Source organism: Phalacrocorax carbo, chromosome 12 (assembly GCF_963921805.1).
Source record: "Phalacrocorax carbo chromosome 12, bPhaCar2.1, whole genome shotgun sequence".
Lineage (NCBI taxonomy): Eukaryota > Metazoa > Chordata > Aves > Suliformes > Phalacrocoracidae > Phalacrocorax > Phalacrocorax carbo.
In genome coordinates this window covers 5,307,749-5,326,973 of record NC_087524.1, presented here as the reverse complement: position 1 = coordinate 5,326,973, position 19,225 = coordinate 5,307,749, and the positions used below count along the sequence as shown (strand labels likewise).

At 38.4% G+C, this 19,225-nt stretch overlaps 1 protein-coding gene across 5 annotated transcripts in view; it reads left to right on the top strand.

Annotated features, from left to right (window-relative positions):
- Nucleotides 1-19,225, top strand: part of EXOC6 (exocyst complex component 6) — a 97,197-nt gene that overhangs the window by 61,080 nt on the left and 16,892 nt on the right. For all 5 annotated transcript variants that reach the window (XM_064463824.1, XM_064463825.1, XM_064463826.1 and 2 more), the window contains 2 exons: nucleotides 2,136-2,277; nucleotides 10,203-10,276. In XM_064463824.1, coding sequence (XP_064319894.1) covers nucleotides 2,136-2,277; nucleotides 10,203-10,276 — 216 coding nt within the window. The remainder of the gene's footprint in view (nucleotides 1-2,135; nucleotides 2,278-10,202; nucleotides 10,277-19,225) is intronic.

The following is a 19,225-nucleotide window of genomic DNA, read 5'->3' as shown; positions in this document are numbered from 1 at the left end:
AGTCCAAGCAGCTTTTACCATGTCATTTCTGTATTGTAACCATTATCTTGTGCTCCAGTACTATTGATATTTGCCAGATTGTAACAATTAACTACAGATGCTGGTTAGAAATATAAAATTCGCTTTTATTTGAAATAATAGGAGTACACATTGTTTGCATATGAACTGGATAGAATGTTAAGTTTTTTCTTGACAACCTATTAATCTGGTTGAACTTTTATTGCATTACAGTGGCAACATAAATAGGACATGGAGCTGATTTGATGGAGCAGTACATTAAACAGAGATGCACTAGTTGTTCCATTAAATCAAAATGACATTTCCATTAAGTATTTCAAACTTACTACACTGTAATTAAATGAACTGTGGCCCGTTGATTGCCCTCCTCACCTCCTTTTTTCCTTGTTTTTTCCGCCTTTTTTTAATCTTTTTTTTTTTTTCATTCATATTGATAGTGTTCTGCTTGGGAAATAGAGCTGCATGTCTCCCAGTGTAATTATCATTGGGTCTGGGAGACTTTTAAGCATGCTGTTCTTGCATTATTTCTTACATTCCGTGTTGTCAGTTCATCTCTTTTGGTCAAAAATGTTATTTGCTTTTCTGAGATTTTCAATTAAGAAACTGACATCTCATTTTAGATATAAAGCTTCTAACAGTTCAAGGTGTCCTAATGCTAAAGATGTATTAGCAAAAGCCATTTACTGGTTCAGTGTGGCACGTGAGGAGAGTGAACGCTTTCAATTGTATTGTCTACGTTTGAATTACATTTTAACAAAGAATGAATTTTTAAAGTACAAAATATTTAGGGCCAAATTTGCTTTCTGTTGCATGTATACATGAAAATTCAATTGTATGAGCAAGTTGTCTTATTAAGGACAAGGTATGTTGGAGCAAAACTTACCAAACTATTTGGGACAGTGGACTTCTGTCTATCCTTATCGTTTTTCATTCCTTATGTATGTTTCTGTGAGTCAACAGTGAAGTGGTCAACCTGACTTTGCAGACCACAGCTGGGGAGCCATTGCTTTAGAGAATAGGTGTCATCACTCTGCTGATGGATCTAAGTAAAACGATAGTGCTGTGTGCTCCAGTAGGTGTATTACATAATCGTGACTTCTTTCGTGTAAGCTTGTTAATAGTTACCTTTGTCTCAGTATGTATTGTAACACAGACGTCAGTTGAAAAGCATGGTTTAATAAGTACATTAAACTACAAAGGTTCATATAATTGCGTTTGAAAGCCAAGATCACCCTGCTCTAAAAGATTGCAGTGCTATGAATAGAATGGTGGCGTCTGATCGGATATCTGGTCTTAATTAGTTTTCATAATTCTAAGGTAGAATTTCCATATCTTCCAATTTTTCTGTACTAAATTTTTAATAATTTATCAAATTAATGTCTGCTTGTGTGCTTTGTTTTTTGGTCTCATGTTTGGAAAATTATTTCTCTCAATTACATATACATCATAAAAAGAAATGTTATTAACTAGACTGTGATTGGGAAATAATTTCTATTTTGTACAGCAGAGGGCTACATTTCATTTTGTAAGTAGTTGATTACTGACAGCACTGATTTATTAAGCACCTGAAAAGATGATGGATAAGCATGAATATTTTAAATGATATAGCAACAAGCTTTGAGATGGAATTCAAGTAATTAAAGTGCCAATAATTAGCACAAGCTGTTATGAGAAATGCCCCAACTGAAAGCAATGGTTTTGGTTTATATACAGTTTGGGTTTTTTTAAATTATTATTGTTAAAAATATGCAGCATGTTGATTTTCATTACATTCTTGCTTTCATTCTCTTCAGGTAAATAAAAGAAATCCACAAAGTTGTTCATATGCTTCAGCAGCTTATATTGTTGTTATTTTGGAAATGGCCTTGTATTTGTGAAGGCTGTTAGATTTCTGGAAAAAATATCAATAATTGCTTTAACATATTTAATTTAGTTCCCTGAGTGATGTAATAGAAACAAAGCTAACAGGTCAAAGAAATAACAGAAAGTGTGATCTTTCTCCTTCTAATCTAAGCCCTGCATCATTAAGACTTGGAGTGTATATTAAAATCAGATAAACAGTTCTTTAGTGATGTGTCATTTGTCTCTGTCTTAAAACCTGTTGCTCTTTCTACTAGGGAAAAGTGGCCCAGACAGCTTGCATGTCAGCCTGCCAGCATCTTTCAATGTCCCTAATGCAGATGCTACTGGACAGTGAATTGAAACAAATAAGCATGGGAGCAATTCAGCAGTTTAATTTAGATGTGATACAGTGTGAATGTAAGTAGATGTTCCAGAATTCCTATCAAATATCTGTCTTAACACTGCAAAAAACTTCTTTAATATAAGCCATATAGTGATCTTTTTCCATAATCTATTAAAACTTTGTCTTTAAAAAAAAAAATTACTAGAGTACAACTTCTTGTAAAATCATTTATTAGTCAGTATGTTAACATTTCTGAGAAACTTTTTTACGAAATTTTTTTTTAAACTCAAGTATCTGATTAAAATGTACATCTGTTGTTACTCCTGATGGGATCATAATTGCTATATCCAGTAAAAAGACTACAGTCTAGTACAAAATTGCCCCTAACCACTACATAAATATTATGCTTTTATAGTTGAGAAAGGTAAAATGTCTGTAAAATTTTAATTTTCCAGTTTGAGTTCATTTATTACAATACAAATTTTAAATGTGCTACTATGTAGGGTTTCCTCCTTCCTAGAACTACTACTGCCTTACTTACTGTGCAGAAAAATAGTACTCATTTAGTAAACATCAGATGTTGTTTTATTCTCACTGTTCAAAATACGGCATCAGATTTATTTTATAAAACTGGTTTAATCCAGCACTGAAGGCAGGACTAATTTCCTCATGTTTTGCATGGAGCTCATCTCTGAGAGTGAGTTGTTAATCTGTATGAAGGAAGTTACTTCCATAACATTGTTGTGTTACGAATAGGTTTTAGGTCTGGTTTTATAGTTGAAGACTGAGATACAGTGAAAAGGCTCACTAATGTTTTTCCAAGGCATATTTTTAGATTCTTTATGCTCTGTTTTTTTCAAAGTGTCTTTCCCCTTATGTGTTTGAAGCATGGATCTCAATTATTTTGGTGACAGCTGTAAAATGGGGCAGTTCTGCAAGTCGTGTCCTGAGGTTTTAAGTTTGGACACGTGAAAAAATAGATGACTATTCAATTAGCAGCCACCTATGGGAAATTGGAAATCTGATTTCAAGCGATTTGGTTAGCATCACAAAGGGTTCTTGTGGGAGTCCAGGGACAGAGTTAAGAGGCATTTTTGACATTTTAACCATACGCTTGTCTTTCCTTCTCCTTCCTTATTCGTTACATTCCAGCTAAACTCTGTAACAGGTAGAGCAGGCATCTTTCTGACAGTCCTTCATTATATAGCCTTAAGGCCTTTCAGTGCGTGGAATGGACTGACGGGATTATCAGGGTCAGATTGAAAAAAATATTTGTGATCATGACATTGAAGTTTGTCTCGCGATTTTACAAGTTGGCCAAGCTAATGATGGTTTGACTTTCCTTTTTTTACTTTTAGTACGCTTGATGTTGCAAATTTAATAGTGTTCTTTTCAGGTGAGTGTATAGGGGTATGTGTATGTGCATTTGTGTAGTTTCCTAAATGTAAAAAGATCCCAGTTGTAAAAACAGACATTCCATAGTATTTGTAATGCTGCCACTACAATAATTCATCTAGACAAGCTGAATTGGGACACCCGCTACATAGTCGTCTCCCTTCTGAACAAATAGTGTAACAGTGAAGAAAGCTTGCCCACTACTGTATTGTTCTGTTTCTAATATTTAAAATATCATTTGTGAACAACACAGTACTTCACTACTCCGTATAGATTAACAGTTTCACTGATTCACTGGGGGATTTCTAGCAGAACAGGGGATAAAACGCATGCCTTGCAGGTGACTTTCACAGTACGAACAGAATGATCGCAGCAAAGTGGTAAGAAGTCCCGACGAGCCTGGCAATCATTTCGTCTCTGGGTTGTTTTCAGACCTGTTTCTTCTCAGCCATTGCCCCATTATGTACCGTCCTAATTTCTATTACCCTTCTTTCTACCATCTTTGGTTGCTGCACCGTGAAAACTTCAATCAGTGAAGAGATCTTAGTAGAGTTTTATTTAATCTAGCATGATAACATTTCATTATTTTAAGACTAAAATATAACCTTAAGACAACATGTTTTATTATATGTAGCTGTTACACTGAGCATATGGCATGGACAGGACGTGGGAAACCTGTGGCCAAAATGAGAAAGTTTCAGAAAACTATTAAGTTAAAGACTGAAAAATGCATTCTTCCCACCATTGCATAACTTCTAGCATGGGCTGTACAGATGTAAATAGAGTAAACTTTAATTCCTCTCTTCTGCAAAGCTTTTAAAGCATGTTAGAAAAAAACTTGGTTTTAGACAGAAATCATGCAAGTACTTTAAATATTATTATGGAAGCTTCTGAGAATAGTATGTTGCAACAAACGACACCTTACAGTCTGTGGAAGAAGGGATTGGCACAAGATTTTGCTCAAACTGCTTTGCTGTTGTGGTTTCATTTGTAAGGTCCATCACAGGCACATTCCAGGCCTCGCTGTGATGCCTGTGATTTATGTCCTTGCTCATCACCCTCCCCCAGCTTTATTCTGTGACACTTTGGGATTAATGGATATGACAGTGACATTTCAGTTAGTGCTTAGAGCGTGCGAATAATTCACAACTGTTGGGTAGTTTCCTACTGTATTGTATACATGGGTTTGACATTTTACTTACAGACACAACGGAGTATACTCAGATGCATTTTGAATGAAAAAGTTATGTGAGATGTAGAAAGTTATGAATACCTGAAGATACATTTTTTTTAAATTCTTGGCAATATTCTAGATGTTTGTTCTGATCTTTAATACTGCATTTTAATTCTTTCTGATATGAGTTGGAGATCTAAATAAAAGCAGGAAAATGTGATCGCTTGTCAGATTTTTTTTCTTTTCCACTAAAAAGCAATCAACAGTATGTTAAAGAGCAGCAATCTGCTGAAGTCAGGAAGTGCTAAAGTTTGTAGTCATAGCAAATAGGTAGAATGGTAAGTGGACTTCCAAGAAACGAAGATGGAAGCGAAGGAGGTGATCTTGTGGTGAGCTCTGGGATTTCATTATCCTACACTGTGTTTCTGTACAAAGTACCTAACTCTAAAACAGAGAGAAAAAAATCTGGAAGTATCTGATACTTTTGCTCAAGAATAGCATCAGGTGTTCTTCCCTGAACATTAATAAAACAAACAAACAAAAGTTACAATCTCCTTGTTCTGCTTCTAATAAGTTTTCTGTTTTCCTTCCAAACATTCCAAAAGCTTTCAGTTTTATTTCAGTTTGTCCTGTTCTAACTGAAGTATTTCTTCATTGTCTCTACATATTTTATAATTTACAGCAGTGTTTTACCTCTGTATTTTACACTGCTTTCTCAGTGGTGATTTTCCACTAGGATGATTGGGATTCTTGCAGCAGTATTCAGAAAAATACAATGTACTAGGTCCGTTGAATAAAACCCAAATAATAGGTTTTTGCTTGGACATTTCATTTCAGTGCCCTGAGGATGGAAATGGGTTGGAGGGGGGAGGTGTTTGCTATTCTTTAAGATGAAATTCAAAGCTGGGTTGTATCTCACTTCATGAGAAGCAAGGTGTACATAATAGAAAACGAGCTTTTCAGAGACACTATCCAGATCTAGGTACCACACATCAGCTTTTTATTAAGGAATTAGAACTTCTCAGAGATATTAATTGCTGGAAGAGTTAAATGAAATTTATATAATTTATGTGTTTTAACATAGCTGAATTGTGAGACAGGATTAATTGGCAGAAGGAGGTATGATTGAGTGGGCATCCTCCTTCACCCAGACATGAATCTGTGCAAGGATGAAAAGGTTTTGGGTCCTGCCTATAAATGAACACGGGTTAGCAGAGAATTAGCATAAAGCAGGATGCAGTAACCCTTCCTAACCAGCCCTGCGCAGGGCTTCCTGCAAGTCCCTCTTTTTTCACCGGCTGTGTGGAGAGCTGCAGTATCCAAGAGCAAGAGAGATCGTGATGCAAGTGCTCTCTGTTGAGTATACATGAAGGTAATCTCCAGGTGGGCATGCCAGAAGCTGAGGAACCTAAATCCTGTTTTTCCTTGAAAAGGCACTATATTCTCCAGAGGCCCCTCTCTTTACCTGCCTCCTATCCCATCTGGGAAGTCAGGTTAACTTAACTCACTTGAGACCATCCTTCATCTGCTGGTCACATATGGCAGCCTGGGAGAAAGGGGAAGCAGCGAGATCTTGCTGGTGCTGGGGGCAGGGCTGGGGGCTGCTCCCCGGCCAGCTGGCAGCTCCCTCAGCAAGGCTCCCCTCCAGGCATGTTTGAACAGCTGGAGCATCCAACAGGGCTGCGAAGTGGCTGAGGGTTGCTGAGATAGTCACCTGATTCTCTGCTCTTCCTTTAAAAATACATTTGTAGCTTTGCTGTCCTGCCTGTGAATCCATGCTATGAGACGAAGTAAAACTGTCCTGATTTATCTTTTGATCCAAAGTCTGAACTCTGAGTTTTAGTTTCTGCCACTGAGCAGCAAAACTCTCTGTCAGGAATTAGGTACTGAATTCCCAGACCAACAGAGAGGCACAACCCGATGATAGCTAAAAGATGGGATTTTGAGAGAATACAGTTAGAGACCTGTTAATAAATCTAGAAGCATGTAGAAATTGAGTACAATTTACAGTTAAAGATGTCTTAAATTCCATTTTAGCAGACATAGCCTTTTTCTTAAGATATCCATTAGCACACACATACATCAATTCACATATATCCTGTATACAAAATGTAATGAAAAGATCAAAGCAAAGTATTTAAAAGAAGATGGACTGCAGTCATCTTTACAATATTTAAATCCTGTGTATGTGTCACCTCCCAGACTGTTTTTGTATTATTACATACTTTTTTCATTAGATTCTACCTCCTGCAATTTCCCAAACTGGCTGTTGGAGGAAGTATGTTGAGACTTTACAAATTGCGGCTGCACATTGTGCCAAAGATCCTGTTCTGTATGCACGGAAAAGGTCTACACAGTATCAGCGAAGTACAGGGAAAGATGATGTTAACAAAAACCTTATGAATACCAGATTCATGTAATGCATATTTCCAGCTTACTTTCCTGAAAACATTGAAGTTTCTGATTCAAACTGTCAAGCAGCCAGTTGTTTGCCCCTATATGTGACAGTTTAATGGTGATCTTTGCATTTCATTCTCATCTATTATAAAATTCCTGAATGCTCGTATGCACACTGAACAACCGACTAACTGGCCCCCTACCTCTCCAAATCCTCTTTAAGCCTAGAATGAATGTAGGGGGTGAATGTTTAAAAAGATGTATATATGACAATGTTTCATTACTATCTGGAAAAGGACCCTTAGGACAAAGACATTAAGAATGTTAATCCTGTTCTTGTAATATCTTCCTAAAATGCTGTGCAGTAGAAAATATTTAATTAGCTTTGTAAAATTGTTAGCAAAACATAAAAGTCCTGAGCTGAGGGCAGAGGGGGAACTGTCTGACCATTACCATAAGTAGATTATCTTTTTGCCCTTTGAACTCATGAAATTGTAATAATGAAACAAATTCTACTGTAGTAGAATTGTGCAATGTTAATAGGTACTATGTAGAGAAACTAAACAATCTGCATTATTTAATGCATTGGGATAAATTCTGAGCTACATTAGCCTGATGAGCTGCAGAAAGGATAGAAATATTTCCCTGTGGGGAAGTAGAAGTACCCCACTCTAGGGAAGTGCCTCTCACAGTATAAAGTGCCGATAGCTAATTGGAAAGTTTTGCTGCAGGTCATACTTTTCAGTTGTATTCACTTCTCCGTTCTGTAGCCGTTCCTTGGCCATAGAGCTTCCTTCTCCCAGTGCTACCGTTGTGGAGTGGCTGGAGGAGCTCAGATTCTAGTGGGGGAAACTGGTCTCAGGGTACTGTGTACGAACGGAAAGTTATACAGGATCAGATACAGATGGGCCTTATCTTTCAAGAATAGCACAGGTTCTCCTTCCTTGTTTAGGGGAGGTAGGAAAAAAACCCCTTCTGACCATCACGCTCATGCTCCTTATTAGCGTCCTCCCGTGGCTCGCAACCCGCGTATCTCTTTTTAGCTGCCTGCTATGGGGCATTGCTAGGGATTCCCTGCTATAGCGTGGTGTTCCACTTTTAAACGCTACGTTTGGCTGGCCACAGGCGCCAGCATTATAGGCCTGTCTGTCCCTGAAGAAAGGGTGGTTCCAGTGGCCATGAAACACCTGGAGAAGAGAGCCATGGAGACACCCAGCCCTTTAACCTAGAGTGTTCAGAAGGGTGCTTTTGCAGGCCTGGAGATCTTTTGCTCTTCTGCAGGCGGGTGGTTATACAGCAAACTCTCTCTATAAATTGCTGGGTTTAGGACATGCTTTTTCTACTATTTTGAATCTTTCTTCATTTTTATTTAAAAAAGCATCTTTGTCATAGATTGAAACTCCTTGAAAACTCCCCTAGAAAGTTGGTGTTGCTTACAAAGTAGGAAAACCAGACAATATAAAATTTAGGCTTGAATACAGTAATCAGTGAGTATTTATCAACTGTCATCAATACTTGTGTGCGACATTATGTTGTTCTCCCTAGGGCATTTGATTGCTATTTTTTATTCCTTTAGCTGATGAAGAATCAAGTCCTATTCCAGTTTAATTCATTCTCCTATTACATGACTGTCCATAAAATTTTTTGCACTACAAGTAATAAATTCTGCCTCTGCTGGTAAAGCTGCTACTCTGATACTATATTCATCTATTACTAAGCTATTCTTAGATATTCTGAGATGGTCTTAGTAGCTTCTTGTACCACTTAAGTAAGAATCTTTACTATTTTTCCGTAGAATTGCATTCCGTATAATAATGTTTAGGCTTGTGAATAGTCTGAATTCATTAGTCTGCTTTAAGTTGAAACCATACATTCAGAAGTAAAAGATTGAGCCCATTATTTTACCATCATGTTACCTTGGATACCAGGGTCCTTCTGGATGTTACTTTCACTTGATGATCCAAATTTTCTAACTAGCCATTAAAAAAAAAACAGTAAGGATTTTATATTACTTGTGATGTTAGTAGGAGTCCATGTGGCACAGCAGAGGTGAGCCCTGGGTCTGGAAATTTTTTTGATACATATGTTCTCTTTCTTCTACCATTGAATGACCTGTTCCTCAAACTGGAAAACACTGTTACCGTTCACTGCCTCAGATGATACCCCTGTAAAGCTGTTACAGTGTTATCTACTTTGTTTTGTTAAGAGCTGTAACTGAAGAGCATAAGAAAAATTCTCTTAAGCTCTTTTGAAGTAAGATGTCTGACTTGAGTGGGGATGTGAGGCAGTGGGTTGTTTCTGCAAGCATCTGCTATTACCATGTGATGGGGATAAGAACAACAAAAAGTATATTTACGTTTGATCATTGATTGTTTCCTATTTAAACAAATAACTGACTTTTTCATTACCATAAGTGTTACCATTTTTTGTATTTTGAATATAGTTTTGCCTTCAAATATTGACAGCCTGTTTTGGGTTTCAAAAAGAGCAGAAGTTCGTTATTGATAAGCTGGCTAAAAGACATGAACAGGCATTTCAGCTCTGCTCTGAGTGTGGCATGTAGAGCTTTACACCTGTCGTCTACACATTAAACTAACTCCCACCTTAGTGTTTGTCTTTTATTGCTGTTTGGCGAGAATTGGGGGTTTTATAGCAAGGATGCTGTAACAAAAGCAGATGTTTGAAAATATGTTGACAGCCATGGAATTGGTATTACTTAGAAATTCCTCAATAATCATTCACCTCAGGCCAAAAAAAGATGTTTGCTTCTGTGGTTGCAGTATTACTACTGGGTTAGAATTTTAAGCAAAATTCCTAATAACACTCCTAAAGGTATTATTCCTTGGGATTACTGGAAAAATGATGTGAAAGTTCTTTGTTTGTTTTTAATCACTGTGAGTTATTAGTTTAACCTATTTCTACCAAACTAGTTTCATTTTAATACTAGCCAGCATTTATATTGCATAGGGCTTGATTTTCTATTAGATTTTTTAAAAAATCTACATCCATAACATTTTTAACCTTTCTTTGCAGTGTTTGCTAGTTCTGAGCCTGTGCCAGGATTCCAGGGAGACACCCTGCAGTTAGCTTTCATCGACCTCAGACAAGTAAGACACTGGTTGTTGTTTTTTATCCTACTAATTTCCCCTTTTGACCAATGCTGAAGTTATTAAATTCAAGAACCTTTCATGTTTTTGCATTCCCATGTAATTAGTTTTGAAAAGCGGTTATTTGAAGTGTTATTAGTGGCACTATTCCCTGTAATTTAGCGTAAAACTGTTTCTCCAGTGTGTTGTTAGGGGGCACTGTGCTACTGGTGGTACTGTTACATGGATGTAAGATTGAATTTTCGTCCTGACAATTTCGTAAAGATCCTGTGATGCCTTTTTGCAAGAGTCTACATGTTACCCTGGTGTGTGCTGGCCTGATTCCATTCTGAGCAATTGCTCCTGTCTACAAAACTAGTCCCTGGAGAGCAGAATTGGGCATGGTATTATGTAGCATTTCCTTTCCTTAATTTGTTACATAGAATTCTTTTAAACTGTTAGCAAGCAGCTTTATTCCAGCTGGCTGATCTTTATTCTATACCAAATTTAATTTTAAATGCCTTAATATTGGAAGAACTTTTCCTCAGTTCTTGCCAAAAGGAAGGTTTTTCCAGACTAAATTCTAGTTATCTTAAGTTCATGTAGTTATTTCTATTTCCTGCTCTCTGTAAATTCTGACACTATATCCACCCATAACAATTAATTTTGAAAAACTTTTCATACTTGAAGTAAGCTTTTAGAAAGAACTTATTATTTCACAAAATTGCGAGTATAAGTGTCATTTAAATAGTGAAATGAATCATTAACTGCGCATGGAGCATTGTTAGCTTTCTTCAGATGCTGGTGATATTTTTCAGCACCATTAGGGATCTCTCAAAGTCACCAGAAAATACAAATGTAGAAAGAAATTTCTACCAAATTATCTATTTCTTAAGAATATTTTTTCTTTTAATAGTTTAGTAGGTTTTTCACAGCAAGATAATGAAAAGGAAAGTGCCTGAGGCAAAAGTATTCCAGTTTCTCCTAATAGTTAGAAAAGACTTGATTAAAGTGTCTTTTTAAATGAAAAAGTTAAAAGGTAGAGTTGTCTGTAACGTTCTTATAGAAAGATAACAATAAACAATATCTACAATGGGATAAACGTAGACTACATGAGGAGGCTATAGGATCGTGGCCATAAGATTTGTTCGTCTGATACTTGTATATTAGGAGTTCTAGAATTCAGTATGCGAGGGCGTCCTGTGCCAGACTTCAAATACTGTAAGTCTTGCCTTGACTAGCAGCCTTCCTCTTTTGGATTCTTTTTTATTCTCCTTTTATTGTCAATGTTAGAAGTGACTAAACATCATCCAATTTGTACTAAGTCAATTTAGCTGAAGGGAAAGGATGTTGAGAGATTTTGGCACCATTTCTGTCATCCACCTAAGTGGTATAAATCCTTCCAGAGCCTATGTTTGTTTCGAGGGAAAACATTATTTCCAGCTATGCAGGAGGGCAGGGTGTGTACATACTTGCTACAGGAAATAAATAATATTTTTGTATGTTTTAAACACTGACTGACTGGTGAGCATGTCACATAAACAGGGATTGTGTTGCTTATGATAGCTCTCAGTTTATGTTAGCAACTACAGTTAGAATTCTTTTGATGCAAGTAACACTTTATAGAGGATGCTCTGTATGCCATGGGAATCTAATCAATTTCAGATACTTTATAAACACCAAAAGTCTGGGCAACTCTCTTTACTGGATTGCAATTGGAGCTTGTAGATGTAGAATAGTTCTAGGATATTTGTTTTGGTTTTTACTATATTTTTGTGTGCCTCACCAAAATTACAAGCACACATTAAAAACATTTACCATTTAGTAAGGATTTGCAGGGTTTTTCCTCTCTTATTTGGGATCCATTTCTATCTTAATAGGGTGGATGACAGTTCTTTTCAAGAATACTTAGAAAGGCAACAGAGCCTTTTTCAGAAAGTTCTTATAAAAGGTCATGCTTCTGTTTTTTAGTTTGAATTTGATACTTCTTCATGAATTGCAGGATATGAAAGATAAGGAAGTAGGTCCAGTGGTCAGGTTTTACCTGCCCACCCGGACTGTGCCCTGAGGTCAAACTCCTGATATTGGCTGTTTGGTACAGAGGAGCTGTTGACAGGTAGGGGCTGATACAAGGGGGAAAGCTTGAACCTTATCAAAGCTAAAAGGCAGGAGATTTGGGACTCAGTGAGAGACTGTAGCTAAAAGATGGATCAGCAGGATTGCCCTCTTCTTAAAAAGCAGCTGACCTGCAAGGGAAAAGACTTTATCGTGCTGCCAATCACATGGTTGCTAATGGAAGCCAGTTATCTCAACAACAGCTTACTCTCTCTCCGTTGTACTAGGGCAGTGTATAAGATCAATGAGGATTGGGCAGTAGAATATTGTAGCATGTTTTACTAAAGAAGTAAAGTCACTTACAAGGAGCCGGCCTGGAAGACAGAGAGGGAAGAGCTACACTTGGATGATTACCACAGCGGGAGGAGCAGCTTTGAAAAGAATTGGCTTAGGTATTTTCATCCTAAGAGTTCCTGATCCTCTGTGTTTCCCCGAAGACAATGTATGGACAGCATGTTGTCCCAACCAAGCCCACTTCTTTCCTTCTTTCTTCCATAGAGGTAGAAGAGCAAACAGATAGAGAAGTAGCTGGCATGAGAAAGAGTTGCTCCTAAGAAGAGAACAGTAGTTAGTAGCAGGAAGCTCTAAGAGGCCAGGAATCACAAAGGGGCAGGCACTTACCAATGTCTCCTCTGATGAGCCACCTCTTTCTCCTTGTACTATCTCCTCTTATGCTCTTGACGTACTTAACATGCTCCTCAAAGATCTTATTAATCTGTAGAAACCCTACTCAGTAAAGATTTTTGTGCTATTCCCATAGCCGTAGTATCCCAGCATCTCACAGACCTGGTGTGGCTGGCTAATCACACATAGTGCATACTAATAGAGAATCACATGGCCATGATCATCTAGAAACTTGCAGCTCTGGCTAGTTTAGGAGCTCCTAAAGTGGGAAGCAGCTGCTGAGAAAATTGGGATAGATTCATGGTTCCGTACAGCTGCAGTAGTTGTGTCATGCCTCATGCCTCTTGTCTTAGCGTATGGCCTGAGGGCATACATATGTGCACCCTTTCACCCCACTTACTTAAAGCCACTGAGGGGCAGACCAGCTCAGCAAGGCGATTATCAAAGTGGCATGTGCTGCTTCAAAGAGACTGGTCTCTGGCATCTTGTGAAGATGATCCAGCTGTCCTGCGACCTGCATCACTCTCTGAAGATAATATCTTGCTACTGTCTATACAGGGAGCCTGAGTAAATAGTGCGGTGGTCCAAAGTGCGGTGGAATGAACTTTGGGGATTTTGCTACCAGTTCAGACCCTAGGTCAATTGGAATTAACCTTCAAAAGTAAAAGGGTCTTAGTTCGCCCTGCTTGAATTAGTCTCTGAGGAAGCTCAGCCTCCGACATGAATTAGTTTTTTCCTGGTTACGATCTGTTCTTTAGTGGCTAAAGACTAGGGTTACAGTTCTGGAATGTGAGACAGTTTCTTAGATGTCTTGGACACTTAAATACTGTGAGGAAAAGGCCTGAATCTTACAATTTGTGCATTATTTTTTGGAGAACTGGTATAGTGTGTAGCAGACAGGAACGATAACCTTGTGGTAGCCTGAGAGGTCAACAGTTGCTGTCCTAGGGCAAATTTCCTGATTCTTAACCAACCAGGTGGTAACAAATGCCTATTCTTGAAATCAGATCATTGCCTGCAGAGTTATAACCTAAGCTGCAAATGTAGCTTGCTTATTTTCACTTTTGACTTCACAAGTTGTCTCTAGTGTTTCTCTCTTCCATGAGCACTACTTCAGTTTCAAACAGGCCTTCTTGCTCTACTGTCTGATCTCAGACAAGTACTCAGCTAGCTTGATCATTGTGGAATTTCCTTATTTTGCCAGGGGTGAGGAGAACTTGAGTCTCATCTGTGTTCTTTTGGCACTTTACATGTTGTTAATATCCTCCAGTTGCTGCCAGTGCTGGTCCTGCAACAGGGGCAGCTGTCTCAAGTGAACGTAACCATATGCTGTTGGTAACCCCAGAGTTAAGCAACCACCGTAGCAGTATCTCCACCCACATGGTAACACAGAATTTACAGTCTTATAGCAGTGTCCCCCAGTCTGTGAGACCAAGGGCTGTGAACAGCAAGGTCCGTAAATTCTGTGTAGGTATGCAAGAAAATTCTCAAAGATTTTCAGCAATTTCTGTTAACATTTTGCTAACAATAGAGATAAATTAGACATGCAGTCATAATGCAATCAATGTGATTAATTTACAGAATAATGTACCATGGAAACATTAGAAGATATATTTTTGTCAGACTTCCGTTTATGTTGTGTGTAAATAACCATGGGGATATGCACTTCTATGAGCTCCAGCTTTGGCAATACACAATATTTTTTCCTTCCAAAAACTGATACCTGATATTTAAAAGTGTAATACATTTTCTTTTGATTCCAAAGCACAATGGAAATTACACTGATAGTTTCTTGAGTTGCTTGTCCATTTACTCTGTAGTGCGTTTTCTGGTGTATTGGTGAGGAATATTGCTAGCCTTCTGAACTGTAGTGTTGCATGCAACAGATGTTAAGTTTATGTGAAGGAGAAAATTCGTATTAGTACTTAATATAGTCTTCCTCTTTCTTCTTTGCTTTCCATTCATCACTGGCAGATGATGCCGTCCTTCTGATAAACTCAGAAATAACTCATGGTAGGTAGGAACCGTTTAACAGATCACTGGGCTTCAATCCCAGCCATGGGATTGTCTGCTGCTAAAGGCAGGCTGACAGCTCAGTCTTCCCCACTGTTTTGTTTGCAGTGTTTAATTTGAATTCATTTCCTGTGGTAGTAACTGCATTTCAGGTCTGGCTTGTCCCTGATTCCCCCAACGTGCACCATGCTGAAGCTCTCACCATCTGTGTTCCTTGCGGAGAATGCTCTTGAGCCTTTCAGTAGACCGCAGAGAATAAGTTGCAGCCTGTTGCCAAACTTAACCACCATGACTTTTGGAGGTTGAGGGCTCTAAAGGTGTGCTGTGGCTTCCTTCACAGGCTGCCAGCCTACGCAGTGCTTTGAAATTGGTAGGGTATACCCACCCCTGGCCTCTACTCCAGAGGAGGGTCTTGAACTGAAAAAACATCAGGATTTTCCAAGAGGGAGAGATCCCTCACAGCATATTTAGGAGTAAGTCTTACAAACTTCAGAGTGTAAAGATAAAAGTAAGCCTCTCTTTCATAACACAACAGTTTTAATTTTTAATTAGCAGTAGTAGTAGAGAATATTTCATCTTTCGCTTCCTGAGGGAAATGGTTGTTGAGACTTTCATCTTCACAGAGGCTGTTTCAAAATGCTTACTACTTACAATGATCCCTTCCCCCGCCCCCCCATGCACTCACCAGCTTCTCTGAACAAGCAGAGGAGCCTGTTACATCTGTAACATGAAGCCCAGCCTCAGGGTGCTATGTAATGGGATTTGGGCTTCTCTAGTTTTCGGTGCAATGCTGCTTATTCAGCTAAAGAAAGGAGCTCAGATTTCAGACAGCAATGAAACAGGAGTCGCACCTCTCTGAATTTCAGACCATAAATCCTCACTTTGCTGAGGGAGGAAGGCAACGCTCTTTTGGCCTTCCCCTTCTCCATAAATTGACTCTGGAATAAGGCAGAGGGAGGACTTGAGACACACATTTAGCACAACAGTTGAGTATGACTGCCTGCTAAATCTGTGTTACCCGCTTGCAAGGGATGCACAATGTCTTTGCGGAGTACTATATTCTCACAAGTAAGAGGGAAATCTTCACACAAACATGACAATTTGTTTGTAAGCACTTATTATTCCCCAGTGGGATCTCTTACTTTTGATTGCTCTTTTTCAGCTAGATTCTGTGAAGCCTGTAGGTAATCGCAGTAGGCTCAGATCACAAGTTGTGTATATAGATATTTGTGAGGAAGATCTCAATCAGTGCTCTGTACACAGAAACAAGCCAGCTCATTACTGTGATGGGATTTATACCTGCCAGCTGGTAAGAATTAGGAAGCTTTGGAAACAAGTGCACAGAAATCAGCAGCGAGGGGTCAAAACCAAGCATGGCTTCAGATGCACTATCTTGATGAGGATTTGCAGAATCAAAGCAGGATGGCAAGTCAGTCATTTCCTGGCAGTAGGTATTCCTACCCTGTTACTGCCAGGAAGCAAGAGCACATGTGCAGGTATTAGGTGTATGCAAGTTCTTTGGGACATGAAATCATTCATCAAATTCAGTGCAAAGCAGATTGTATCCAGTTCGACATCTGAATGCCCCTTTTCCAGCAGAGAAGTACAAATAACACGCTGACAGCATACCAAGTTTTCACTCCAGATCCTGGCTTATGGACAAGGAGGGAGCATACCTGAAAACAAGTTTTAAAAACTCGGTGTACAAATGCTGTTACTTCTCTTCAGTAGCCCTATCAATACCTTACTTAACTAAAACAATATACATATGTCCATTTAACTACAAGATACACTAATCCATCTATGGCAAAAACTGTACCAGTTTCTCCAGAGGAAAGCACAGTAGATTGTGCACAAAAGACTATGTGGCGAAAGGTATAATCCTTAAACTGAATGTCATCATCTAATTGACAGTAAAGAATGCTGTAGGTACCTAAACCATGGAAGTTATCAAAGCACAAGACAATTATTTTCTTTTTTTCCTTTAAGCTATTTCATTTAAGGGATGCAGTTGTCTCAGTACTCTATTTACTGAACCAGATATATGCAAGAATTAGATGAACTGCCAAGAAATCTGTACTGTGTATTTAGAAAATGGCAGAACTCATGAAGCACTCATGAGTGTTTCATGTCTAAGTCAAGCTCAGCTTGACTTAGAAACCTGCAGATAACAGCCTTTGCATAAGAACATAAGCCTTAGTTGAACAAGAGTGCAGCTTATGTTGTCATTAGGTGAATTTATAATTTTTGGAACTGAGATAGGAAATGGCATTTATTGATCTCATTTGTCATGTGCAGACTTCTTAGAGCAGTGGAGGGGAGTTCCTGCTCCTAGACACTACCATCATAGAAATTACTAGAAGTTTCACTGGAGAAGTTGATCAAAGGAGATACTACCAAAAAAAAACAAAGAAAAAAAAAGTAGGGAAAAGCTGCTGTCAGGACTATTTAGATGGACATATCTGAGTCCCTATCTGAATACTACCAGCTGTCACATTTAATCAGCTTTCAGCTCTTCTTCTTAGTCATCAGTACTTTCATAAGACAAGGTTTAGAAATAGTTAATCAAATAATTCAAAACCTACAGAGCTGCTGTTATGAAAACTTCATATCTCTAGGAAACCTTTCTGTTCAAGAAAGCTCATCCCATAGTTATAGAGGAAATTCCTGTGAAGTCATGACCTAAATGGCACTAAAATTGTATCCTTAGTAGTTGAAGTGCATTTCCGGATTATACCCTGTCCATAATGCCAGAATCCAAAGGCTTCCGTTTCTTGGGCAAGATACTAAATTTCTTCAATACCTGGCACGCTATGTGTCTGGGAGACTATGTATGAAGCAGTCGCTTTCAAGCGCTGAACCTTTTCTTCGAGTCACTGGTGTACATCTCATTCAGTGGAAGTTATATAGTGGAATGAAGTTTCTCTCTAGTTTTCCTCTGGTAACAGTTTTGCTCCCCATCTGATCTTCACCCTTATCTGTCGTGTAAGAAATGATGTAAATTCAAGGAAGGAAGATTTGGGTGCATGACTTTCCTGAAGTTTGTGAATACATTATATCAAGCTGCTGTCTTCCTGCTGACAGCCAGTTGCTGCAGGATCTTTACCATTGTGTCTGGGCTCATGTAGCCCTGAGCTGATGGATGGAGTTCAGTTTTGGAGCCTCTCGCTCCACAGGACTTCTGCTGAATCCTGTGGGTGGTATGTGGTTCCTATGAGTAATGAATGAGCATTGTTATTTGAACAACACAAGAGAAGAAAATTATTGTTTTCCTTCAAGTTACTTGTTATATGTATTCCCTTAACATCCATGAGTCCTACTCTGCCATCAGGGAGCCATAGGACTGGTAGCTGTACTGGTGTATTCAATGATTTCTGCCCCCAAAATGTTTACATCCTCCAGCCTTAGCTAAGCTGGCAGTATCACTGGTACGTAGTATGTATTGGGCAACACTACTAACCCCTTAACCTTACAGATTTGCCTTCAGTATTTTTTCAGTGGCATCGATCAACATTTTTACGTTCCATTCCTTCTCTAAATTATCTGTCAGTCACAGGCAGTAGGCAGAATATCCCTTTTTTTCCCCTTTTGTTAGTTTCTTCTGTGAAAAAGGAAGTTTGTCTGTCTCTTCTTTGGAAATCACTATAGGGCAAATGCAAAATCCAGCAAAATGAAGGGAATCTTTTAAAACAAGAAAACGAGAATTTTTCTCTGCTTCAGAACAACACAAGGAAGGAATTGCAGAGGCATAATGTGGCAAGGACTTCAGTAAGTGAAACACGGTTAATGAATGTTTATTCATTTGGATCATAGTGTCTTAGGAAAAACGATCAGATCTTCAGAAGTGTTTGTACAATATGTACCATAAAGTGACACTGATCTTCAGCTGGTGTTTTAGCACTGCAGAAATACAAATTTTTAAAAAACACCTCTTCTACCTGACTGCCGCCAGTCAGTCAGTGAAATCTGGGAGATTATATGCTTGTATTTTCTTTCTGTTAGTAGAAAGATACTAATAGGTGGCAAACGAAATTATTGAATTTCATACTGTTATGTAAACAACTGGTTTCTGAATGAACTGAATTAATTGTACTATAAGCAATACGAGTGAACCAGCATGTTCTTAGGCACAGTTTTACGTATCATACTGGCTTACACCATGTTAACATATACGGCTCTTACGTGTGTGTCAGGTTTTGAGCAGTTTGTCATCTTACA